The following is a 27,555-nucleotide window of genomic DNA, read 5'->3' on the forward strand; positions in this document are numbered from 1 at the left end:
AGTACAGCAAAATTAAGCAATGTATAACATTAAAGTTATATTTGACTTAATTGAAGAAAATATCAATATTGTCAGGTTCAATTAAGTCTAAAACTAATAGCAAAATTTAGTAATGTATCACATAAAAGTTTAGTAAATTTGACTTAATTGAAGTAAATATCACTTATTATTTGACTTATTACAGGATGTTTTAACACTTTGAGAAGCTACCTATAAACGTTTATTCATTTTCCAACCTTACTTAAATTTTAACGTGTCATGTTTCGCTAACAAATGACTATAAATGTTAAATCCTTTTTCACCCTTATTTAATTTAAATTTCTCTCATACTTTTAAAACTTTCCTTGACAAAAGCATCCTGTATAAAATTTTACGTTTTTCATTTACGTCTGTTATGTCGTTAGCGTGATTGGTTAAAAGTGGCCTAATAAATTTTTCAAGCAAGAGTTGAGGCACAGCCCACTCGATCACGCAAGTTGCACACGCTATAGAATAGAAGCCCCTTCAAACAGCCAAAGGTCAAGAATATGACCGATTAGTACTCCTTGGTCAAACGAGTCTAAGAATTAGCATTATGTCTATGGGGAAAATGCCGTTTTTTGAAGTAAAATGGGTGTAATTTAGCTTTTTGTGGATCAAATGTCGTGAAATTTTAAGAGGCGCGTAGTAACGTTTTCTAAAGTCCTACAAATTTTCAAGTTTCAAGAGTGAATAGTTTTTCAGTAAAAAATAAACACTAGGCCCAACCGATAACGTTCGTCAAAGCAGTCTAAGAATTAGCATTATGTCTATGGGAAAATGCCGTTTTTTGGGGTAAAATGGGCGTAATTTCGCTTTTTGTGGATCAAATGTCGTGAAATTTTAATGAGGTGCGTAGTAACGTTTTCTAAAGTCCTACAAATTTTGAAATTTCAAGCGTGAATAGTTTTTCAGTTAAAAAATAAACACTAGGCCCAAACAATCCCGCTGATAATGTTCTTCATCAAAATACTGTATTTAAGGGCTTATATTTTATTTATTATTACAATTAACTAGTCGTTAAAGCTAATTGGCAATATGTGAAAACCAAGTACTACAAGTATTGGGGGAAAAATTATTTGAATAATTTGCCCAGCGCGTTTTAAAATGGCTAGAAGTCATCGAGAGTGGAAAAAACCACAAACTGAAAGTTTGATAATTATTATATAGAAAAATAACTATCAGTCCTAAGCCTTTCAAAATATTTTCTAAATTTTTAGTGTACTTTAATTTACAAATAGTAAAAAAATCAGGAAGCTAGTGCTTACATTTTTCACTTTCCTATAAAAGTTTGTTCATCAACTCGACAATTCCCCCTAACATTTCAGTGCTTTTTGTCTCAAAAATCGAGACTCGTTCATGTTTTTACCAGCTTTTCCACTACACCCTCTCGATTCTCGAAAATACATGGGTTTTGAATTCTTTGGACGGGCTTCTATAGCGCGTGCAACTTGCGTGATCGAGTGGGCTGTGGTTGAGGTAATGACGAATACACCGTTCCATTAATGGGGGTAGGAAAACCGTTATAGTCGACAAAGACCAAATAAAAACATCCAAATGGACTCGTCAAGCTTTCGCTATTTTGTGGATTTTACATTTTGTTAGTCCGGCAGCCATGTAACGTGCACCGCGTTTCGGCTATGCAGTAGCAGACGGTTTTGTTTGGAAAAATTTAGCCAAGGGTTAACCACTTAAGTGAAGTTTCATCATGGATTTATAATAGAAGCTTACGCTTCCTGGATATTTCACTGTAGCCTTCAGTAAGGCATTTTGATTTTAAACACGTTTATGTCATATGCGGGTGGGGACTGGGGGGCCGATGACGTAGAAATTGAGGCAAAATTTTTTCTCTCGGCGCGCGTGCGCGCGCACTTTTCAATAAATTATTTCGCGCGCGCTATTCAAAATTAGAACTCGATCGCATGAAAAACTTTCACCCCCTATGAATTTGCCTCAAAAGCGTAAGCTTCTATTATAAATCCATGGTTTCATGTTGCGTTTTGCAGCTTTCAAAGCCAAGATTAAATAGAGCTCCGCATTTTTTATCCATTATCCACAAATTGGTGGATAACCGATTATTTATAAACAAAGTTGTGGATTTTAATACGATTTAACATGTAAGATCTGTGGATAATTTCCAAGTATGGATAAAGATAAAATAACGTGAATAATGGATAGATAATGACGAGCTCTAAGACTAAATGCGCTCAGTGCTTATAATCATGGCGATCGGTTTCCTATCAGAAACCGCACTAAGGCCTGGCAGCCCGGTTGTATGAAAGCCCTACTTTCCCGAATAGAGTGGGGGAAAGCAATTTATGGAATAAATGGACCGGAGCATTGCATGTGCAAGTTAATGGTTTACTAAAATGCGGAAGTAAAACCTCCATGTATGATTTAAAGTGTTAGAGTCACCAAAAATCGCTCTTTTTAAAACTAAAAGGTTTTATTCCCATCTGAAAGATCAAATCTTTCTGATTCAGAATATCTATTTATATAATGCATTATAATTTTTCAAATATTATTAAAACCCCGGCTTTCGGAACCTACTCGCAGAATTTTTTCAAACTATTTTGACAGTTAAATTTCGCGGTACTCCATATACCCCTGGTGACGTCACGATTCGAGCGCGCGTGAGCACGCGGCACGCGCGACTCCGCAAGTCCGATTTTTTTATTGATAGGTGGTGCTTTCAAAGTGATCGAATTTGACGCGCGCGCGCGATGTTTGAAAACTAGGCTTAGCTGTCGTAATGAAATCTGTCTCTGTCTCGCGCTGGTCAACCTCTTATGACGTCACCAGGGGTATATTTATAATATCAATTTTCTTTTTCATATTACAAAATGAATAAATTTCTATAAGACTTTTTACCTTGGATCTACTGTTATTATAACCCAATTGATGTTTTAAAACGAAAATTAGCCACTTTTCAAAAAACGTGGCACTAACACTTTAAGGGCTTTTTTTCGTGGGAAAAGATGGAACGATGCTTGCAAAAAGTCTACCACTAAACTAAGCATACTAAAAATCTTTTCGGATATTTCAGCCCCCCCCCCCCCGGTTGTTTTGCTCGTTGATTAATGTGTATAAAGGTGTGTTTGAAGATGTTCCTATAAGGTTAGCCAAACAGTCATAACAATCTGTGTTTTCTTCGGCTACTTTTACTATATATCGTCAAATTTGGGCCACACTGATGTTTTCAATGGATGAACTGCAATTATCTGGAAATAGAAAGCAATTTTGAGCAATAGTCTCTTAATTATTTCTATGTTATTTCATATTTTTTACCAGTGGGAGAGACTTTTTCCATGTCATTAAGTATTTTTTGGAGAAAGGGCGTTAATTTGGGGGTGAATTCTAGAGGAGCAAGACTTTTATCCCTTCTTCCAAATTCTCTGAAGGTTGTTCCCATTTGGTTTAGTAATGTGACATACGTTGCGTAATTTTGCCTTCTACTAAGTAGTAATATTACAAGTCCGGCAGATTGCCTGAAAAATATGCTAAAAACAGGGTTGGCAAAAATCCGGATAATTTGAATAAAATCCAGACCAGTGGTTTTTATTGGATTAAACCGGATTTTATTGGATTTATCCGGATTTTTTAAAAAACGAGTCATTTTAAGTTTTTTTGAAGGCAAAGTACTTCTGTTTAGCTCTTATTTGAGCTTTGGGGCACTCCCCGACCCCTAGTCCCGGTTCCAATACAAAATCGTCTTCTAATTTAACTGCTAAAATGTTTTCATGAAATCTATTTCTTTCCTGAGTGCACGAGCCTAACAATAGCGCGGCTCCAGTGGATCCCTTACAAGGGGACTTTCCTTCTAAACTCCGGGTTTGGCTTGGCAAAGGCTAGTGGGCGGGATTTATACATGCACGTATAAATCCCGCACACAAATTTCTCTAGCTTTCCCAAGCCAAAACTGGAGTTCGTAAGGAAAGTCAACTTGTAGGGGATCCACTGGAACCACGCTATGCTTTAAGTTCGAGTAATACTGGTAATATATTGTAAGCTGTAGCTGGATAGTAACTGCTAACATAACTATTAGTTTTATCATTTATAATAAGTAATCTTTAGTTATCGCTTCATATATTTTTGCCTTGTTTCTGGTTGTATTTTAATTATTTTTAGGGCACAAAATTGATTTTTCCCCATTCATAATTAAGCCGGATATTTTAGGTGGATTTTTTTAAGTGGATTAATCCGGATTAAACCAGGTGGTTTAAACCGGACTGGATAGGTAGTTGCCAACCCTGGCTAAAAAGCTCTTTAAATGGTGCATAGATGCCCATTTCCTTGATATTTGCAAATAATATCTGTAAATGGCGTGAATTGATCACAAAAATTGTGAAGTATGTATACCATAAATGGCGTATATTTTGACACCGAAAAAAAAACGTTTTTTAAGTGTATACTTGTGTGATAAAGGCGCCCCGTTACAACAACTTGGTAGCATAGTGCTAGTTTATTTATCTGGTAAAATAGCATAGAAAATTATCCCCCCCCAACTACCCTTCGCTAGAAGACGCAAGGACTCCCAAACAGGGTTTGAACTTCCAAGAAATGGAGAGCAGCTAGATTTATCTCTCATTTTCGGTTTTGGAAAGGTGGTTGACAGAATGTTACGAGTGAAACCATGAGTGAAACTTGCACTTGTGAAGTCTCGAATGCAAGCAAGAGCATATTCTCGATTTGACTGGCGGACTGGAACTAAAATTAAAATCAAGCAAATCTATGGTTATCTTTGTTTTTATTAATTTAAATGCAATACACAAATAAGATAAAATCCTTGAACTTAAAATGCATTAACACTAATGTATATAATAAAGAAAAGCCTCTACACAAATGAAGAATGAAAGAGGCTTATTAGAAAACATATTGTCTGTTTAAGACATGACTTCGATTTCACTACACCATCATACGGCTTTAGTATTTACCCGAATGGAGGGCTAAGCCTACTAACAGCATAGAAAGTAGTGTTTACGGTAAATTTGGTTTGCTGTTTCCCAATGATTACAGAACCTTGTGAGTGAAAGAGGATATTACTACCATATCCGCTGTTTACTGATTAAACTAAACTGGACTTCATAGTCCTTGTTTTTGTTAGATTGGTGCGCCAGTTCCCTGATGTGCTAGTTTTCGAATTTTATCCACGACTCTCCTCGGTCACGTGGCTCTGAAATATTTCAAATAATTTTTACCCACCGGCCACCGCTGCCTTCTTTGGAGTCACTTTAACATTTTTACTAAAATCTAGGAGAAGAGAGTGGGATGGAGTCAGAAGTTTATGACTTCTTATCCTGGGAAGTATTGGACTCTAACCATATCCGGAACCAACTCTGTTAGCCAACTTCTTATTAGGTCCGATCACCGCGCCACTTTCGGCGCTTCCCTCATTTTGAGCTGGCAGGCTGATTTGCGCGCCAGCAGCGGGCAAGTAACGAAACTTTAAGGTGTGTCATGTGGTTTGAGGTAACGAATCAGAAACGGTGACAAGAACAGCTGTTAATAGAGTTTGCTAGAAATTCCGGTCAAACTAGTGTGGGGTCCTAGGTCCACGGATTGTAATGGATTTTCATAGAGTTCTAGACAGACAGCTTTTCAACGATTGGCGCTGAAGAAGTTTTGAACACGCCCCACAGTTTGAGTGCCACAGCCTCTCGGCGTGGGATTTTTTTCAGTAGATTAGATAGTTTTCTTAATGGGGAGGAAACTTTCGACCCTCTTTTACGATTGCCATAGGCAATTTTGACTAGCAGGGATGGATACTATATAAACCCTTAAGTGTCCAATACTTCCCAGGATAAGAAGTCATTAACTTCTGAAGGAGTAGATATCTCATAGCCTCTGCACGCCGGCCGTCTTAAGGCAATGAAGTCCTCCCAGCATCCTCGGCGTTTTGGTGGGGTCGTACTATACAGTAAGGTCGAGGATGCATCATATGTGTTAAAAATAGATGTTAGTTTTCATACAAATAGAATGGCGCTGGCGAAAGCACTTAACAACCCCCTAAAATGAGTAGGGGCGTTCGCAAGGTACTCTGGGAGACTTGACGCGCATGGCACACCAACATTATAAAATAATTTTCTATTCCATTTTGGTGGGTTTTAACATTTAACTAAAAAGAATCATAGCATATGACGATAATTTAAAAAAAAAAAAAAAGACACCAAATGGTTTTATAGTTTGGTATAAGAAATTGTTTAAATACCAATATCATAATTGATATTGCTTCATCCCTATTTATATTTCACTTTGGACAAACATCTTTTAAAGGGACTGTGAAGTAGACATGGGCTTAAGGGTTAAAATTATTTGAAATATGTCACAGGCACCACGTGACACCAAGATACAAAGACTCTTCATGGAGTGGGACTAAACATCTAGTCCTTATTTTTCGACAGATTGTGGCGCCAATTCCCTGTAGTGGAAAATTTTTGAAATAAAACGAACTAAGCTTCTTTGAACCACGCCTCTCCGCGGTCACGTGCCTCTGACGTATTTCAAATAATTTTTACACACCCGCCGATGCCCATTTTACAGCCCCTTTAAATAAAATTTGTGAATTCTAGTGATTGTTAGGTTTCAAGTCCAAGAACCCGCGAGTCCAAGTCTAAATTTAAAACTAATTTAGGTAATTTGAATTGACTAGTTTCTTCATTTATTCGTTAAATTTTTGAGAATAGGTTCATCGTTTCGTTTGTGACTAACTGATGAAGTTGGCAAGGTGTTCGAGTCAAAAAGTTTATTTTAATTTACTAATTGCTTCACCAACTTTATAACTATTACAACTACTAGGCTTATAAAGAATTTAAATGTAATGTAAAAGAAAGAAGTGGAAAAGAAAATAAAAATTGGTACTTTAAAATTGTGTGCTCATAATTTAGGTGACAAAGTCACAAATACAAGCTAGCTCTTACTAGCCTTTGATAGTAAGAGCATGGATAAAGAATGCGCGTGACGAAATTTGTTTTCACTCTACAGGATAGGCAACTCCCTATCTCGGGCGACAGCTTATTCTGTATATACTCTGTTACAACATCGCTTATCAGCACGCGCAAAGCTAGGTCTCTATGTAACCGAGCTTTGTACGTGCTGACAAGAGACAATAAACTTCAGGATCTTCAGGATTTAAAATTTCCACAAGTGTTTTTCGCTCGAGTGCACGGACCTCTAGGCCTTAGTTTCGAATACGTGTGAAATTGCCTACAGCCTACTACGCGTATTTGAAACTAAGGCCTAGAGGTCCGTTCACTCGAGCTAAAAAACTCGCGGATATTTTAAATCCTGAAGATCCTGAAGTTTATTGTCCCTTGACAGCACGTACAAAGCTACGTTACATAGTGACCTAAGCTTGCGCGTGCTGACAACCGATGTTGTAACAGAGTATATACGGAATAAGCTGTTGTCCAAGATAGGGAGTTGCCGATCCTATAGCGTGAAAACAAATTTCCGCACGCGCATTCTTTATCCATGGTAAGAGCACCTGCATTAGCAATTGACAACTCATGACCAAATAAGATCAGTGCAGTTCAACATTAAGCCGATTTAAACTGAACTGTGAGCATTTATAACGAGTTTCACTTTGAATAATAATTTTTAAGCCTTTGGGAATTAAGAACTCTACTACTCGTTCGTTCAAGTTTACCCACAATGAATTTCGCGTAGGGGCGAAATTAGGGGTGTGCGTGTAGTGGACTCATGGACTTTAAATCTTTTCTTCCCGTTTAATACCGATGAACAGTCCAACCATCTGTTATACTAAATATATGCGAATATTTTACTATAGAATTAATTTCAGACACGGAACACGGAATGGGGTCATTTTCGTGTAACTTAGTTTCGAATACTCGCACACCCCCATTAACAATAACGTAAGTCTCCATAAATTAACTATAAACACGTATAATTATTAAATAAGCTAATTAACAAACATTCAACATGATATTTTTTTAGTTTTAGGAATGTTTCATTTCATTTCATTTCATTTGTTTTCTTCTCACTTAAATACAAATACAATAAATAAGTTAAATAGCTTTAAATATCGGTTTTTTTTTAAATAGAAATATGTCGCCATTGAAAGCATCCAATTCTCATATATATTATATTCCTGATATACACATATTACAGGTAATCTATAATAATATACAAACGCGTAAATAATAATATCAAACTAAGCGTTTTCCACTTTTATTTTACAGTGCTCCTGAGTATTATAGCTTTTTTTTGTTAAAGGGAGGGTGAAGTGAAAAAAATCAAGTAATTTTTTATCGATTCTTCTACGTGTTATAAGACCAGTCTGCATAGTGAAACATTCAGGAAATACGTACACTTAATGATTTTAAAATTCAAATTAGGTTCAGATTTTAAGCATAATTTTAAATAACTACTTCCGACCAATCAATTCACAAAATTATCGTGGCACGCTCCATGTCTCGCGCCATGATTTTCACGTCGCGCGCGAATTTTATCAAACTTCGTGATAAATTTCATTTGACACGGAACGTGCCACGAGAATTTTGAAAACAAAAAGGCAGGGCGTTTGCGATTGGTCGGAAGTCCTTATTTAAAATTATCATTAAAATCTGAACCTAATTTGAATTTTAAAATCATTCGGAAGTATTTCCTGAATGTTTCACTATGCAGACTGGTCTTATAATTATTTAGTAGAAGAATCAATAAAAAAAAATCACTTTATTTTCCACTTCACCCTCCCTTTATTAAGAAGCTGCTGCTCACGGACGTCATTCGTACATATTTTTAGATCTGTATTTGCATGATTTAATCTTGGTTTGAAAAATTTCATTTTCATCATTCCTTTCTCAGCAAATAACAGAAATATCTCGATTACCGTTTGTTGTTAATAGCTCTCCATGTTAATTCTAAATTTTTACTTAATTAATTAATCAATCGATTTAATTTGGAAACCGCTAATCGACTTCCGTGCTCAAGAAAAAATTTTGTTTTAGGGTAAAAAATTTGAAGGGGATAATAACTTTTTACAGTTCCATTAAAACCTCTCACGACGAACGTTCATCTTTCTTTAAAAAATACCCCAAAAGCTTAATATATGTTTTGTATCACAACCCTGGAGAATAAAAGCAAAAGCTATCGATGCTAATAGCAATATTAGTATAAAAATTAATCCTTATCAATTTTTGCGCAATTATCTCAAAGTAATAATCATTTCTAAAGTCCCACATACCTATCGTTCTAAAAGCGTGAGATTCACTTTTTTTTATCATCACAATTAGCCTTTTTAAAAACCTAATAACGTTGATAATTTTCGTATCCTTCTTTGGGTGAAAGTCCTTCTTCCGTCTCTTGGTTCAATGTTTCTCCATTGTCGCGTGTCGGACTGCTAGGGATGCTGTCTTCGCTGGTTCCGTAATGCCGTCCTTTCGATAAACCGAACGTGGGACCAGCTGCTCCGTAGAAATCAGATACACCTCCTGGACCTATTCCTCCATCTTGTTTCAAAACATCCGGCAAAAACGTCTTTTAAGGGAGAAATATAATAAGTATAGGTGTGCGAGTAGTGAAATTTGCAATCGAATCGAATATCAAAACTACGAAAATTTTCGAATCGAATATCAAAACTACGAAAATTTTCGAATCGAATATCAAAACTACGAAAATTTTCGAATCGAATATCAAAACTACGAAAATTTTCGAATCGAATATCAAAACTACGAAAATTTTCGAATCGAATATCAAAAATACGAAAATTTTCGAATCGAATATCAAAAATACGAAAATTTTCGAATCGAATATCAAAACTACGAAAATTTGAATCGAATATCAAAACTACGAAAATTTTCGAATCGAATATCAAAACTACGAAAATTTTCGAATCGAATATCAAAACTACGAAAATTTTCGAATCGAATATCAAAACTACGAAAATTTTCGAATCGAATATCAAAACTACGAAAATTTTCGAATCGAATATCAAAACTACGAAAATTTTCGAATCGAATATCAAAACTACGAAAATTTTCGAATCGAATATCAAAACTACGAAAATTTTCGAATCGAATATCAAAACTACGAAAATTTTCGAATCGAATATCAAAACTACGAAAATTTTCGAATCGAATATCAAAACTACGAAAATTTTCGAATCGAATATCAAAACTACGAAAATTTTCGAATCGAATATCAAAACTACGAAAATTTTCGAATCGAATATCAAAACTACGAAAATTTTCGAATCGAATATCAAAACTACGAAAATTTTCGAATCGAATATCAAAACTACGAAAATTTTCGAATCGAATATCAAAACAACGAAAATTTTCGAATCGAATATCAAAACTACGAAAATTTTCGAATCGAATATCAAAACTACGAAAATTTTCGAATCGAATATCAAAACTACGAAAATTTTTTAATCGAATATCAAAACTACGAAAATTTTCGAATCGAATATCAAAACTACGAAAATTTTCGAATCGAATATCAAAACTACGAAATTTTTTTAATCGAATATCAAAACTACGAAAATTTTCGAATCGAATATCAAAACTACGAAAATTTTCGAATCGAATATCAAAACTACGAAAATTTTCGAATCGAATATCAAAACTACGAAAATTTTCGAATCAAATATCAAAACTACGAAAATTTTCGAATCAAATATCAAAACTACGAAAATTTTCGAATCAAATACTCGAATTTTCGAGTATTTTTCGAATATTAAATTTCATCAAAATTCCGATCGAATACTAATCGAGTTCGAATATTTCAATCTAATATTTTGAATATTAAAAAAAATAATAATAATAATAAAGTTTTCAATCAAATAATAACAAAAACTAATCGTTTAAATTAATAATTCATTAAATCTTAATTATTCCCATTACTTAAATTACATTAACTATTATTTCCTTAGTCCTTATTTAAGCAAAATTAACTATTACCAAATGTGGATGAGAGGGAAAGTATGACTATGGCCATAGAGCCTGTGTTAAAAAACGCGGACATCAAAGTTTCGCCAATAACTATTTAGTTTACTAGTGACTGATGGACTTGCAAACTCGCGACTGAAAGTAGTTCAGACATTTATGCTCCTTGGTTTAACCATAGCCCACTCGATCACGCGCATCACGATGCAAGCTGCTCGCGCTATAGCTAAATTAACGAGATTTGTTTTAAACGTATCTAGTTTTATGTGCTCTTCTATTGCTTCGATGACCTTACTTAAATCCATACTATACCTTCAAATACCTTTTAAAAAATTACCAGCTACTCTGTCCTGACTACAAACACAAATCGAGTTAGTTCTCGCATACACAATAGCAGACGACGGTAACCGCGTAACCGCGAATTAACACAAGACCTATTTTAAGGGAGTGAACAGGCCCAGTATAGCTACGCCAATAAAACGGTCAACTACGGCGAAACTCTGATGACTCGCGACTTTTGGCCATTTTCATACTTTTCATCTCATCCACTTTTGCTATTACTACACCCAACGCCGATCTACCATAAGTTACGATATCCCACTCGATCACGCGCAACACGACGCAAGTTCAGCGTCCGTGAGCTGTTCTTCACCACCCTCCCGAATTTCCAACTGCTACTAAAAACCAGTATTTCGACTTAATTTAAAGAGATATTCGAATAAAGATTGAAAACTCGCTTGAAAATAAACTATTAGTTTAGCTACCGAATACTCGAATTTTATTTTTCGAATATTCGACGAATACTAGATGGAAAACTCGATCATTCGAATCGAATACTCTATTCGAAATTTTAGAATAATATTCAGTGTACTAATAATTAGATGATCCCTGAAATTATTTCTTTCATGAACTGAAAATAAAAGGACTAACTTTGTCATCAGCCAGAGAGAATGAATCATTCGCTTTTCCATTTAGCTCCATTCTTCTGGTGAATCTCTAATTACAGAAATTGTAAAGAAAGGTCAGAGTTATTTCATATATGAGAAAGTAATGAGAACATGTGATGAGAACTAGTGAAAAAAGCTTTGCTCAAAAGAACTTTTTAACAGTTTACAGTTAATCGATTACTTTCGCAACGCGCATTATAAAGTATAACCGAAATTATTCGTAGTTGTTTAATATCCTAAACCGACCGTTTCGTTTCAATTTTGCGCATTCAAAATTTGCGATTACTTTGCGACGCAAAACTTACATGACTGACAGTAATGTTGTACAACGACTTAGGCTAGAAAACGCGATATAAAGAAACATTTAATTTTACATTGAAAATAAGTGTTGAGAAAACGAAAAAAGGGACACTTTGACTGCAAAAAATTAAATACACTAGTATTTCATAAAATTACATACAATTGGCTGACAATTTTCTATATGTCGCCCAAACTACAGGATGCAAAGCTTTAACATTTTAGTAGGGTCAAAAATGTAAGAAGAACGTGTAACACAGCAAATTCCCTACCCATCCTCGACTACTTTGAATGTTTTGATGGGAGTGGCTTAAAATTTCAAAACTAGCGCTCGCCATCTATCGGCCTGATTCTCTTATATTTTGGGGTTTAATGACGGATACCGTATAAGGCAAGTAAATAATATATTGTTAACTTTATAACTTAATTTCACTAAATCAGGGGTTATATCGCATTGCTGGCCGCTTTGCTTTTTTACCACCGGCGCAATTTGCGAACGAATTATTTAACCAGGTAAACAGAGATAAGAATGGAATTTTTGACCACTAGAAGCCGCTGTATACAAATTTTGTGGGTGGAGCCAAAATATAAGCAGAAGAAGTTCCTCAATGAAGTATAATGGATGGAACCAGAGGCTTAAGCAATGATCTGACGTTCATATTACAATAATCCGTTTTTGGTATGGTATTCACATGTTGCTAATAATAATATGTACTAATATCATAAGGAGATCATCTCTCTAAGGGCCCAAGATTCTATGTTACGGTTGAAATGTATGTATGTCCGATTTGGTCAGCCATCCGTCTCATCTCAAGTGGTATAATAATTGTATAGCCTAAACAGAGGCCGAGCGCATTCGCTGCAGAGTAACCCGGCATTGAACATTTTTCCCTCCTTCAAAGATTTCTCACGACAGCTCTTCGTGAATTTTACTAAGCGCGAATTTACCTCTTGTGTCTGAGAGAGCTGAGGGGTTCTGGAAATTCTCTTACTTATTTTTTCCCCTCAGTCCTTCCTCTCTCGCCTACCCGCCTGGTTTAGTTTGATCCCCAACCGCTTGGGAGCGTTATCTCAGAGCTCGCCTCTAGACCACGAACGCAGGGCTCCCATCTGGTCTCTAAAATACCTAAAAGTCTCTACTTTTTGGGTAGGTCTCTAAACCACCCTAAAATCGCCATTTGGTCTCTAAACCACCCTATTTTCAAAAATTCCCGTTTTTAATATTCCATCTAAAAATTTTTGCAACAGTAAAACTATTCTCACTCCGATCCACAGGGAATTATTAAACGCTATAACCTTTACAAATGACCTTGGCAATATCTCGCCAATTTGAACTATGTGTTTCCGGTTTTTCTCATTGGCTGGTGGAACTGTGTTTAGAAAGTAAATTCGTCTTGGCTCGGAGAGGTTTATTTTGGTTTTTCAACTTTTTTTGTGATACTTCCGTACAAATAAAGATCTAATTTTGATTTTGAATTGGTCTCTATTTGGTTCCTATTTGCAAGAATTTGGTCCTTATTTTACCCTATTTTTACCGTGAAAGGTCTCTTTTTTCACTATTATTTTAAGAAATTTCTGTGGGAGCCCTGCGAACGGCTTAGGATATCGGTCGTGGCTGATTTTGAAAATTATTTTTCTCTCCCGCGCATTTGACGAAAAATTCGGAAGGAGCCCCTATACAAAATCTACGTCACATCTAGCAGAACTAGATGTTTTTGCTAATAGATGCGCTTGGGCCCTTAGAGAGATGATCTCCTTATGCTAATATTCATAATATTGGAAAATACTGCGGAAAATAACATTTGTGAAGATGGTGGCGAAACCTCCCGATCAACAACAGGATAATTTTAGTATTTTTTTGTTTGCCTCAAAAACTAACCTTTTACTAATTCTTATCGTTATGTTCAAATGTTGTAGGTCGAGTCCTTTTTTAACATAGCTTTCCTGTACTAAAACCCTTCGGTCTATAGGCCTACATAACTATAAGTTCAGAATTCAAATCTCCAAGTCTAACACCGAAATTTGGGGGGGGGGGGGGGAGTTCACCGCGTACAGAATCAATGACCAAATTCTGGAACTGAAAGTAGTTCGTACATAAGTTTAAGTTGAGCACCTTAAATTTTCAGCTTCCTACATATTCCACGCATATCTGCCTTAATAACTAGACTATATTCATGTGTGAACGCAATTAACTACTTTTAGGGTTACTATAGTTAAGCAAATTAGTTATAAATACCTTATATATGATCGGTGAGAACTGCTGAAACATACTGAGTGACACTTGGGCGAAGAAAACCAACACCGTCACGACGAAAATAGTCAAAGACACTATTGATAAATTGCTCCAACCTGTAAAAGATGAATTTTAATCATTAGGATTTGCGCGTTAGTTAGGGGTCGACAATTACGGTAATTTTGGAAAATGGTAAATGGTAAATTACGCCGTAATTTACCGCATAAATTACCGTTCGTGGTAATTTACAAAAATTCAAATGATCGTTTTTAAGCTAAATAATGAAAAATATCACTTGAACACAGCTACACTTTTTAAAGCATAGCATCGTACATTATTTAAACACCGAGTTTTGATGTTTGCAGTTCAAAATACTTTTGAACAGCAGCATTCTATATTGCTATATCACGTTTTTAGAACAAAACTCTAGAGATGGGCCGATACCAGTTTAAACCGATACCGATATATCGGTTTAGCCAAATATCAGTACCGATAACGATATTGGTATCTGTCCATGCATCTCTACAAAATTCTAACAACTACAGAGTTTCCAGCTGACGCAAAGGAACTCGACAACAAGAATAGACGAGAAAATTAAATTTAATTTCCTTGATCAAATTTTTCCCACGCTTGTATGACTTACTCATGTCTCATGAGAAGAAATAAGTGTGCATGCGCGGTACTGACCGTTTTCGTAATTTACCTGAGAAAATCGTAAATTACAGTTACCCTTGTAAATTACCATGGTAATTTACCGATTTAGAACCCAACACATTACTTAAAAAACCATCGTCACGTTTCACTCCAAATCAACTGAATCATAAAATACGCTTAAAGGAAGGGTGAAGTAGAAAATCAAGTGATTTTTTTATCGATTCTTCTACTAATTTTAAGACCTGTCTGCATAGTGAAGCATTCAGGAAATACTTCCGAATGATTTTAAAATTCAAATTAGGTTCAAATTTTAAGGATAATTTTAAATAAGGACCTCCGACCAATCGCGTAACGCCCTGCCTTTTTGTTAACAAAATTCACGTGGCACGCTCCATGTCTCGCGCCACAATTGTCACGTCGCGCGCCTAATTTTATCAAATCTGGTGATAAATTTCATTCGACACGGAACGTGCCACGAGAATTTTGTTAGCAAAAAGGCAGGGCGTTACGCGATTGGTCGGAGGTCCTTATTCAAAATTATCCTTAAAATTTGAACAAAATTTGAATTTTAAAATCATTCGGAAGTATTTCCTGAATGTTTGACTATGCAGACTGGTCTTATAATTAGTAGAAGAATCGATAAAAAATAACTTTATTTTCCACTTCTGTCTCCCTTCAATACAAGAACCACCAAAGCGATATAGTTTAAAATTCCATGAACAAGCTACGAGGGGGATTTAATTCTATACGTTTTGGGATATGCTTAAGTTATTTCACAATTTCTTGTTCTAGACTATGGGATAAGGTTGACTTTCGATCTCTGATGCCCTTCTAAGTTTAGAAGTCTTTACTAAACCTCTTAGGGTTTCTAATTACAGACGTCTTTTTATATGCTTAACACGTTCCACTTTTCCATGGCTTTAATTCTAGGTTATATGATCTATACCCAACCTTATGAGGTTTTCTAATTCTAATATGTCACGCGTAAGTTCATAAGTTGAGTTTCATAAGTTTGTTACTGGTAATAGAGCTTGTCATGACTGCAAAACCTACTGTAGTCAATTATAGCGTACGTCGTTCTCGAACTAGCTCGAGCTGGAAGTCTCTAGCATTATGAAGTATAGGTAGTGTCATACTTATGGAACATACCAAATAAACTTGTTTTTTCCAAGTTGGTGACTCAACTCATCCAGCGTCTATTCGCACGATCCAACTAGTTGATTCAACTCGAATTGACCCCAAAAGCTGAGTCAAAAAGTTGGATCGTCTGAAAGAGCCTTTATAAGAGGTCGCCCGATAATTTTTATATCTTGCAAAATCTATCAGTCAGCAAGCGATTTTTGGAGCCATTTAAAGTGAGACTGAAATGGCCTGACAAAAACTTTCAAATCGATTCAGGTTTATAAGAAACGGTGAAAATCATTAACATAATGTGCCAAACTCTTTCTATTCTAATTCTGCAGTTGTTTCGTTAAAATACACGAGTTGTTTACCAAACTTGATTACCAAGTCAACTGTAGAAATGATTTAAATTTATAACAAATTAACAGGGTTCGTACGAAATTTTTATATTGAAAATCCCCGACTTTTCCAGCTTATCCCTGATCAAATTATGCCAATATCCCTGACCAGTTTAAAGGGAGGGTGAAGTAGAAAATCAAGTTATTTTTTATCGATTCTTCTACTAATTATAAGACCAGTCTGCATAGTGAAACATTCAGGAAATACCTCCGAATGATTTTAAAATTCAAATTAGGTTCAGATTTTATGGATAATTTTAAACAAGGACTGCCGACCAATCGCGTAACGCCCTGCCTTTTCGTTAACAAAATTCTCGTGGCACGTTCCGTGTTGAACGAAATTTATCACGAGATTTAATAAAATCAGGCGCGTGACGTGACAATGGTGGCGCGAGACATGGAACGTGCCACGAGAATTTTGTTAACAAAAAGGCAGGGCGTTACACGATTGGTCGCAGGGGCTTATTTAAAATTATCCTTAAAATCTGAACCTAATTTGAATTTTAAAATCATTCGGAAGTATTTCCTGAATGTTTCACTATGCAGACTGGTCTTGCAATTAGTAGAAGAATCGATAAAATATCACTTGATTTTCTACTTCACCCTCCCTTTAAGGTGTTTATCAGAGCCAACTTCATCACACCTAGCCCATATTTAGCATTGCACGAATCATGGATTGATATGCCAAACTAAATCCCTGACATTTAGGGAAAAACTTTTAAATCCCAGACTTATTCTCCTATTTTCATAATCCCCGACTTATCCAGGTTCCGTACGAACCCTGATTAATGATTGAAGTTTGATAAGTTCGATTACAGGTTTAATATATTAATATAACTTGATTATTATTAAAAATGGTTGTCAAGTCTTTAATCAAAATGAAATGGATTTAAAAGAGGATAATTCTTACCAGTTCTCACGAAGGAGAAGAAGAAGAGAAACATTTGTTGAAGGATGAGTGACACGACAACAATGTTGATAGCTGTGGCGTGGATTGTGGGGCTGATTTTTGAAGGTGAGTAGACGTAGTATATATTGTGTCGATCAACACAGTGCTTGAAGGTCAAATATAGTAGACCAAAAGGCACAATCAAGGGGCACGATAGACTGTAGATCATCGTCAACGCAAAAACCAGCAGATACCAGGCATAGTGAACGCCAAAGGCAAATTCCCACATCACTGCCTAAAACATTTTTAAATCTCTCAATATGAGGAACAAAATTCACTTCTTAAAGAAAAGGGCCATTATTATTTAAATAAATAAAAACACACGAAAAGAGTAGCGAATTTTTTTTGATATTTTTACAAAGTACAGGGTTCATACAACTTTTGGAAAAACAATTTCCCTGAGATTTCCAGGTTTTTCCCCATATTTTTCCCTGAGTTTTCCAAGTTTTTCCCCATATGCTTCCCTGAGTTTTCCAAGTTTTTCCCCATATGCTTCCCTGAGTTTTCCAAGTTTTTCCCCATATGCTTCCCTGAGTTTACCCCCATATGTTTTCCGGGTTTTTCCCCATATGCTTCCCTGGTTTTTCCCCCATATGTTTTCCAGGTTTTTCCCCATATGTTTTCCAGGTTTTTCCCCATATGCTTCCCTGAGTTTTCCCCCATATGTTTCCCAGGTATTTCCCCATATGTTTCCCAGGTTTTTCCCCATATGTTTCCCAGGTTTTTCCCCATATGTTTTCCAGGATTTTCCCCATATGTTTCCCAGGTTTTTCCCCATGTTTCCCAGGTTTTTCCCCATATGTTTCCCAGGTTTTTCCCCATATGTTTTCCAGGTTTTTCCCCATGTTTTCCAGGTTTTTCCCCATATGTTTTCCAGGTTTTTCCCCATATGTTTTCCAGGTTTTTCCCCATATGTTTCCCAGGTATTTCCCCATGTTTCCCAGGTTTTTCCCCATATGTTTCCCAGGATTTTCCCCATATGTTTCCCAGGTTTTTCCCCATATGTTTCCCAGGTTTTTCCCCATATGTTTCCCAGGTTTTTCCCCATATGTTTCCCAGGTATTTCCCCATATGTTTCCCAGGTATTTCCCCACGTTTCCCAGGTATTTCCCCATGCTTCCCAGGTTTTTCCCCATATGTTTCCCAGGATTTTCCCCATATGTTTCCCAGGATTTTCCCCATATGTTTCCCAGGTTTTTCCCCATGTTTCCCAGGTTTTTCCCCATATGTTTCCCAGGTTTTTCCCCATATGTTTTCCAGGTTTTTCCCCATATGTTTCCCAGGTTTTTCCCCATGTTTCCCTGGTTTTTCCCCATATTTTTCCCTGAGTTTTCCAGGTTTTTCCCCATATGCTTCCCTGAGTTTTCCAGGTTTTTCCCCATGTTTCCCAGGTTTTTCCCCATATGTTTCCCAGGTTTTTCCCCATATGTTTCCCAGGTTTTTCCCCATATGTTTCCCAGGTTTTTCCCCATGTTTCCCTGGTTTTCCCCATATTTTTCCCTGAGTTTTCCAAGTTTTTCCCCATATGCTTCCCTGAGTTTTCCAGGTTTTTCCCCATATGTTTCCCAGGTTTATCCCCATATGTTTCCCAGGTTTTTCCCCATATGTTTCCCAGGTTTTTCCCCATGTTTCCCTGGTTTTTCCCCATATGCTTCCCTGAGTTTTCCAGGTTTTTCCCCATATGTTTTCCAGGTTTTTCCCCATATGTTTCCCAGGTTTATCCCCATATGTTTTCCAGGTTTATCCCCATATGTTTCCCAGGTTTATCCCCATATGTTTCCCAGGTTTTTCCCCATGTTTCCCTGGTTTTTCCCCATATTTTTCCCTGAGTTTTCCAGGTTTTTCCCCATATGCTTCCCTGAGTTTTCCAGGTTTTTCCCCATGTTTCCCAGGTTTATCCCCATATGTTTCCCAGGTTTTTCCCCATGTTTCCCTGGTTTTTCCCCATATGCTTCCCTGAGTTTTCCAGGTTTTTCCCCATATGTTTCCCAGGTTTATCCCCATATGTTTCCCAGGTTTTTCCCCATGTTTCCCTGGTTTTTCCCCATATTTTTCTCTGAGTTTTCCAGGTTTTTCCCCATATTTTTCTCTGAGTTTTCCAGGTTTTTCCCCATATGCTTCCCTGAGTTTTCCAGGTTTTTCCCCATGTTTCCCAGGTTTATCCCCATATGTTTCCCAGGTTTATCCCCATATGTTTCCCAGGTTTTTCCCCATATGTTTCCCAGGTTTTTCCCCATATGTTTCCCAGGTTTTTCCCCATATGTTTCCCAGGTTTTTCCCCATGTTTCTCTGGTTTTTCCCCATGTTTCCCTGGTTTTTCCCCATATTTTTCCCTGAGTTTTCCAAGTTTTTCCCCATATGCTTCCCTGAGTTTTCCAGGTTTTTCCCCATATACTCCCATGAATTTCCCAGATTTTTCCCGTATATGGGGTATCCTATGGAGCAAATGTTAACGAAGGAGGGGGCAAATAGGACTATTACATAATCAAAGGACATTCCCGTACCTCTAGTAGAACCAGAGTTACGAGCCTCCAAAGTATAGAGAGCTTTCAGATGAGATAGTAGTACGTAACACCCTCCCAAGTCTTACTGCTGTTCTGGTAGCCATATTGGGTGGTCTCGGCTCCATTCCTGCTCTAAACCCACCAATATGGCAGAGTAAATTACGTCACGAGACTCAGCTCCTCCTCCAACTGAAAGCTCTCTACAGTGTAATGTTAATCCTATGAAGGGTATGTTTATGAACATTTTGCTTAATTACTCGGCCCCTGTTTGACGCAAATTTCCCTAATTTCCCCGAATTTTACCAAAAATTCTAAATTTCCCCGAATTTTACCAAAAATTCTAAATTTCCCCGAATTTTACCAAAAATTCTAAATTTCCCCGAATTTTACCAAAAATTCTAAATTTCCCCGAATTTTACCAAAAATTCTAAATTTCCCCGAATTTTACCAAAAATTCTAAATTTCCCCGAATTTTACCAAAAATTCTAAATTTCCCCGAATTTTACCAAAAATTCTAAATTTCCCCGAATTTTACCAAAAATTCTAAATTTCCCCGAATTTTACCAAAAATTCTAAATTTCCCCGAATTTTACCAAAAATTCAAAATTTCCCCGAATTTTACCAAAAATTCAAAATTTCCCCGAATTTTACCAAAAATTCAAAATTTCCCCGAATTTTACTAAAAATTCAAAATTTCCCCGAATTTTACCAAAAATTCAAAATTCAGGGTTGGCAACTACCTATCCAGTCCGGTTTAAACCACCTGGTTTAATCCGGATTAATCCACTTAAAAAAATCCACCTAAAATATCCGGCTTAATTATGAATGGGGAAAAATCAATTTTGTGCCCTAAAAATAATTAAAATACAACCAGAAACAAGGCAAAAATATATGAAGCGATAACTAAAGATTACTTATTATAAATGATAAAACTAATAGTTATGTTAGCAGTTACTATCCAGCTACAGCTTACAATATATTACCAGTATTACTCGAACTTAAAGCATAGCGTGGTTCCAGTGGATCCCCTACAAGTTGACTTTCCTTACGAACTCCAGTTTTGGCTTGGGAAAGCTAGAGAAATTTGTGTGCGGGATTTATACGTGCATGTATAAATCCCGCCCACTAGCCTTTGCCAAGCCAAACCCGGAGTTTAGAAGGAAAGTCCCCTTGTAAGGGATCCACTGGAGCCGCGCTATTGTTAGGCTCGTGCACTCAGGAAAGAAATAGATTTCATGAAAACATTTTAGCAGTTAAATTAGAAGACGATTTTGTATTGGAACCGGGACTAGGGGTCGGGGAGTGCCCCAAAGCTCAAATAAGAGCTAAACAGAAGTACTTTGCCTTCAAAAAAACTTAAAATGACTCGTTTTTTAAAAAATCCGGATAAATCCAATAAAATCCGGTTTAATCCAATAAAAACCACTGGTCTGGATTTTATTCAAATTATCCGGATTTTTGCCAACCCTGTCAAAATTTCCCCGAATTTTACCAAAAATTCGAAATTTCCCCGAATTTTACCAAAAATTCGAAATTTCCCCGAATTTTACCAAAAATTCGAAATTTCCCCGAATTTTACCAAAAATTCGAAATTTCCCCGAATTTTACCAAAAATTCGAAATTTCCCCGAATTTTACCAAAAATTCGAAATTTCCCCGAATTTTACCAAAAATTCGAAATTTCCCCGAATTTTACCAAAAATTCGAAATTTCCCCGAATTTTACCAAAAATTCGAAATTTCCCCGAATTTTACTAAAAATTCGAAATTTTGTCAACTATTTATGTCCCTGAGGTTTTTTTCAACTATTTATGTCCCTGAGGTTTTTGCCAACTATTTATGTCCCTGAGGTTTTTGCCAACTATTTATGTCCCTGAGGTTTTTGCCAACTATTTATGTCCCTGAGGTTTTTGTCAACTATTTATGTCCCTGAGGTTTTTGTCAACTATTTATGTCCATGAGGTTTTTGTCAACTATTTATGTCCATGAGGTTTTTGTCAACTATTTATGTCCCTGAGGTTTTTGTCAACTATTTATGTCCCTGAGATTTTTGTCAACTATTTATGTCCCTGAGATTTTTGTCAACTATTTACTTCCCTGATTTTTCCAGGTTTTCCAGGTTTGTGCGAACCCTGTTATTGTACAGCTTCACGCTTAAATCAAACACGAATGTTCACTGTATCAGAAAAAAAAACTACCCCAAAATGAAAATGAGCGCTTTCCTAGTAATGAGATACTCACCCTTCTTACGTTTCCATTTTCAGCTTCAGAACGTGAAAAACACAAATAAAGAGCGTATATGAACAGCTCTGGGAAACGAATCAATTCTAGAGAACATCCTACAAAGCCAGCGGTGTTGACGTATTTGACAAATAGAGCGCCATTATCAGACAGGAACAAGCATCTAAGAATAATGCAAAAAAAAAAACTCAGTCTGCGTAAAATGAACCAAAAACCAATGAGCTAGAATATATGCATTAAACCTAGAGTCACAACGTGGGATCTAGAGATCGGTGTTTCGCGATACACTTTTTGTCGAGCACGAACCTTTATCAAATACGGGTGGCGCCACCTATTAATCGCTTGAAGAACTTTTTTATTAGCGTCTACTGCTGTCAAGATAGTTTTTTAAACGTGTTAAAAAAAATACGCGAGTTAAATAATAAAAACTCTAGTCCTTTTTAATCTAATAAATAGATGAAATAAAAATCATAACGATGTTTCTGATTGCAAATAAGCGAGTAAGAGTTGAAATTAGTTCCGCTAGAGGCTCACAGATGGCGCTGTCATGTTTTGATAAACGTGCTTGATAAAAAAAATGTGTTTTGTGTTAAGCCGATTTGTAACTCTAGGTTTAATACATATATTCTATCTCATTGCCAAAAACCGTACGACTTTCCATGAACCTTCTATATAATGGACCAGAATCTTAACTTACGTTAAAGTTTTCTTGCTAAAGTGTCCCAAAATAATAAAGAAAAAAAAAAGCTAGCAGACGACAAGGTCTCAATGTAAACAAGCAAAATGGCCGCTTGGTCTTATTTCGCTAAGCCTTGGGACTAATGTTAATTTTTTTTGCATCAATTTAAAAGTAGAGTTTAATAAAATAATTAAAAATAGGAAAATGAAAGATTTGCGCGTTTGGCAATTGTGAAAGTGATTCAACAGGGTTCATACAACTATTGGAAAACAAATTTCCCTCAGATTTCCAGGTTTTCCCCCATTTACTTCCCTGAATTTTCCAGGCTTTTCCCGTATATGGACTCCTATGGAGCAAATGTTAATGGAGGGGCAATGACTATTACATAATCAAAGGACATCCCCGTATCTCTAATATAACCAGAGTTATGAGCCTCCAAAGTGTAGTGTAATGCTAGTCCTATGTTTTTGAACATTTTGCTTAATTTACTCGGCCCCTGTTTGACGCAAATTTCCCTGATTTCCCTGAATTTTACTAAAAATTCGAAATTCCCCTGAATTTTCCCTGAGGTTTTTGTCAACTATTTATTTCCCTGATTTTTCCAGGTTTTCCCTGTTTTCCAGGTTTGTATGAACCCTGTTCAAGGAAATTTAAGTTTAAAAACATAAGTTTTGTACTCTTCCCAAAAGCGTCACGTTTGTTTACGTTGTACCGCGGTGCGCGTACCCTGCGAAATTGGCGGGCAACTGCGCACAGACGTTGTAAGGGAAAAAAAAAACCTTCCTGTTTCTAGTCCTTCTAGATTGAAGGTTCATGGACTTTCTAAATTCCAAACCATTATATACTTACTGCCAACGATAGGTCTCGTTTGGTTTGAGCACGGCCCAGTCTACTAAACCTTTGGCCGAAGTCAAGCCCAAAGAGGGCAAAATGACAATCATGAAAAGCAAAAACGTGAATGTTTTGCACATGATAGAATAGTTATATTTAGAGCGTGTCCAATGAGAAAGGAATTCGTCAGAATAAGTCACCAAAAACGGCAATAAAATCGATATGCTCCATAAAACAAATGTTGGTATAAAACCGGACAAAATTGAACTCTGAAAATTAACATTTCAAATTTTAATTTAAATTAGGAAAATATTTATAGGGATTGTAGCTATTTTTCAATGAAAGTATATAGTATTTTATAGGATCAGGACAGATTATTTTGGCCTCTTTTTTTATGCGTATTTAGTACTAGGGCTGTGCGTGTACTCGAAAATGAAGGTCCTCGAGTTCGAGTACCCTACACTTATTTTTCTAGTACTCGAACGGGTACCCGGGTTCTTGTCCAAGGCCTAAAATTACCCGTTTAGGGCTGGACGGACGAGTCCCTTTTTCTTTACCAACCAGTCAATTTTTTCTTGACTATTCCTATCTATATCTATATAAATCAAAGTCCTGACTGACTGATAATCAACGCCCAGCCCAAACCGCTTGCCCTAGAAGGCTGAAAATTTGCAGGAACGTTACTCATAAGCAGTAGGCGCGTACTAAGAAAGATTTTTCCAATCCGCCGCCATCTTAATAAATGGCGCCCAGAAATGTAAAAAATCTTCTCTATGCAACAAAGTCCGCGCGTTTCAACCGATTTCAAAAACATTTAGAACACTGGTCTCCTTTAACCTATAGACAGACTGAATGGTCTTTTGGGTTCGAATAGTTGCCATCTCTTTAAACGGCGGCCAAAAACTAAAAAACCCTTCTTTATGGAATAATGTCCGCGTGAAAAGTAATAAAAAATGTCCCGACGGGCTGACGGGCAACGCCGAGTGCCTTCGCTCCTAGGGTGCTACAAAAATATTAGTCATCAGTAAAATCTACCCACTCTTTGGATCATTTTGATGGAAGTTCTTATTACACGCGAGCGACGCCGCGGGTAACAGCTAGTTTTTCATAAAGGGGCAAAGGGGCAAACTATAACAAGAGGGAAGATCCTAGATGGCAGTGAACAAGTGACCCTAAGACTATCATTGGTGCATTGTCACTTGTCAGTACGTACTATACAACACTACCAAAGGCTAGGATATATCTTTATTTGTCATGCGAAGTCCACCCTTTGTAGTAGAACTAAAAGGAGGCAAATGTTTTTTAATAGCCAACTTTGACGGTTAGAGATAAAAATATTTTAATATTTTAAAAAGGTAAAATTACTATTAATGGTTAGTTTCGGAACAGTAAGAAAAATAAAAAAGTAAGTAAATTTATTGTAAACAAATAAATTTGAAATCTAAGGCAAATTTTGGGCTCGAATTAGACTCGAGTAAGAATTTTGGACTCGAAACCACGTTTTAAGGACTCGGACTCTCACACCTCTAGTATTTACCCAGCTATTTAGGCCCGAAAAAAGGGTGGAAATAGTGGCCAATTGTGAGCTAGCTATTTTGGCCTGTTCTTCGGGCTTCTGCATTTTTGGACTAACTTAGCCTTGTCTTATTCCTAAGCTATTTTGGCCTGTTTTTCAGGTGTCGGAAATTTCGGGTTAAAATAATATTTAATGCGGCCCGCCTATTTAGGCCTGTTTTACGGGCTCTCAAAATCCAAGGCCAAATTAGGCAGCGTATACTTGTAAACTATTTTCTAGAGGTGTGTGAGTCCTAATTTTTAGCTTGCGAGTAATGGGAAACTGGACTCCGAGTCCTCGAGTCCAGTTCACCAGGACTAGCGAGTAGTTTATAATATAAAAAAAAAACACCAAAAGGGGGAGTGGCCATGGTTCTATGATGTTCAGTGGTGTGCAAGTACTCGTTAAGTTCGAGTATTCGATTCGATACTCGATAACAATATATTGAAATACTCGAGAAAGTTTCGAGTAGCTTTTCAGCTTCTTAAATACTCGAATCCAAGGCTTATAACTTTAGCAGACGAAAAAATATTCATTGGTAATGAATAGAGCTATATCAGAAGCCTTGGTGTGACGTCAGCCATGCTATTTGCCCATAGAAGCAAAGCGGTACCAAACATGGCCGCCCACTGTCACACCTAACCCTGTGACGTTTAACCTAGGCACAGAAGTCACAACTGAGATAGCTCTATAAAGTGAATTTCCTATTGAAAAGTGAGCATTTGTTTTTAAAATAACCCGTTTAAGGTTTAATTGTCGACTAACAAATTAACAATCTGTCAAACTTGTTAGATATTACGTTATTAAAGTTCGAACATAAGTGTTATTTTCAAGAAAGTTAACAAATGTACTCGATAAATACTGGCAAGTAAATATTTGGGACTCGATAAATACTCGAAACTAAAATTTGATCTAATCTAAATACTCGATACTCGAAAGACTTTTCAATACTCGGCTCGATACTCGATAAGAAATTTTTTTGATACTCGGACTCGGCTCGTAACCGAAAAAACGAGACTCGCACACCACTGATGATGTTCCCAATAACGTGATTACTTACGTGCAAGTACGTTTTGGCTTTTTCAACGAAATAGATCAAATCGAGATTGTCGAACAAAATGACGGGCGTTGTGACGAAAAACAGGAGGAGGAACAGCAACACGTTGACTACAAAACTTCGAAGCCAGTGAGACGTACGGTTAACAGCCAAGTTATTCCTTCAAGGAAAAAAAAATAAAGAAATAAAGAAATAAGTTTAGGATTTAATTATAATTATTAGCATTTTAAAAATGATTTACCACAGGATATCGCCAGGAGGCGGTGCGTAAGTGACTAGCCAATCATGAGGATAAAGTTGTCGTGAAACGCTGGAACTTGGTGGATTCGATATACATCGGCACCGAGAAGCAAAATCCTTGTACACTCTATCAAGCGTAAACAGATGGTCATAAACAGAATAGACGCGAGTTTTCTCTTAAAGGGAGGGTGAAGTAGAAAATCAAGTGATTTTTTTTATCGATTCTTCTACTAATTATAAGACCAGTGTGCATAGTGAAACATCCAGGAAATATCTCCAAATGATTTCAAAATTCAAATTAGGTTCAGATTTTAAGGATAGTTTTAAACAAGGACTGCCGACTCATCATGTAACGCCCTGCCTTTTTATTAACAAAATTGGCCTTATTCCTGATCAACGCCACCGAGGCGTAGCGGCGACTTTTGGAACTATAATAATACGGTAGCCAATTACAGGTGGCGCTGGAGTCGATGTACTCTGATGGATATCTGTTATTTTCTATGTTTTGATTATTACCGCTTCAACTTCAAAAAACATGTTTTAACTAATTAATATTAACCTAATAATCTCCAAATAGACCAAAATCGAATGAAAACTTACTCCGAAAGTCTTATTTCATAATATTAGACAGAATAAGAAAGGTAAAATCAACTTTTAATGCTTTTGAAACCATATCGCTTGTTAATCCTTGGCTATTCACATGATTCAGATCAGAAAGATCAACAAAACATAGAAAATAACGGATCCATCGACTCCACCGCCACCTGTAATTGGCTACCGTATTATTATAGTTCCAAAAGTCGCCGCTACGCCTCGGTGGCGTTGATCAGGAATAAGGCCAATTCTCGTGGCACGCCACGATTGTCACGACGCGCGCAAATATTATCAAATTTCGTGATAAATTTTATTCGACATGGAGCGTGCCACG

At 36.5% G+C, this 27,555-nt stretch overlaps 1 protein-coding gene and 2 long non-coding RNA genes across 9 annotated transcripts in view; 1 reads left to right on the forward strand and 2 right to left on the reverse strand.

Annotated features, from left to right (window-relative positions):
• Nucleotides 1–2,290: 2,290 nt before the first annotated feature.
• Nucleotides 2,291–3,469, reverse strand: LOC149719762 (uncharacterized). Its single transcript, XR_016379081.1, has 2 exons — nt 3,307–3,469; nt 2,291–3,239 (listed from the first exon to the last, which is right to left on the reverse strand). It is a non-coding gene; the product is annotated as an uncharacterized LOC149719762 (long non-coding RNA).
• A 1,279-nt stretch (nt 3,470–4,748) lies between these two features.
• Tmem63 (transmembrane protein 63) overlaps nt 4,749–27,555 on the reverse strand; it is a 31,667-nt gene continuing 8,860 nt past the window's right edge. For 6 of the 7 annotated variants that reach the window (XM_089853596.1, XM_089853676.1, XM_089853637.1 and 3 more), the window contains 8 exons: nt 26,629–26,754; nt 26,391–26,547; nt 23,794–24,044; nt 22,266–22,428; nt 17,484–17,757; nt 14,403–14,515; nt 11,853–11,918; nt 4,749–9,513 (listed from right to left, as the gene is read on the reverse strand). In XM_089853596.1, the coding sequence (XP_089709722.1) occupies nt 9,283–9,513; nt 11,853–11,918; nt 14,403–14,515; nt 17,484–17,757; nt 22,266–22,428; nt 23,794–24,044; nt 26,391–26,547; nt 26,629–26,754 (1,381 nt within the window). In that variant the 3' untranslated portion in view covers nt 4,749–9,282. The remainder of the gene's footprint in view (nt 9,514–11,852; nt 11,919–14,402; nt 14,516–17,483; nt 17,758–22,265; nt 22,429–23,793; nt 24,045–26,390; nt 26,548–26,628; nt 26,755–27,555) is intronic. The other variant, XM_089853678.1, reaches the window with a different exon arrangement.
• On the forward strand, nt 13,265–13,642 carry LOC149719764 (uncharacterized). Its single transcript, XR_016375040.1, has 2 exons — nt 13,265–13,313; nt 13,415–13,642. It is a non-coding gene; the product is annotated as an uncharacterized LOC149719764 (long non-coding RNA).

This window comes from Phalangium opilio, unplaced genomic scaffold (genome assembly GCF_054372755.1).
Source record: "Phalangium opilio isolate 3A_F unplaced genomic scaffold, DU_Popi_V2 ptg000002l_1, whole genome shotgun sequence".
NCBI classification, from domain to species: Eukaryota; Metazoa; Arthropoda; class Arachnida; order Opiliones; family Phalangiidae; genus Phalangium; species Phalangium opilio.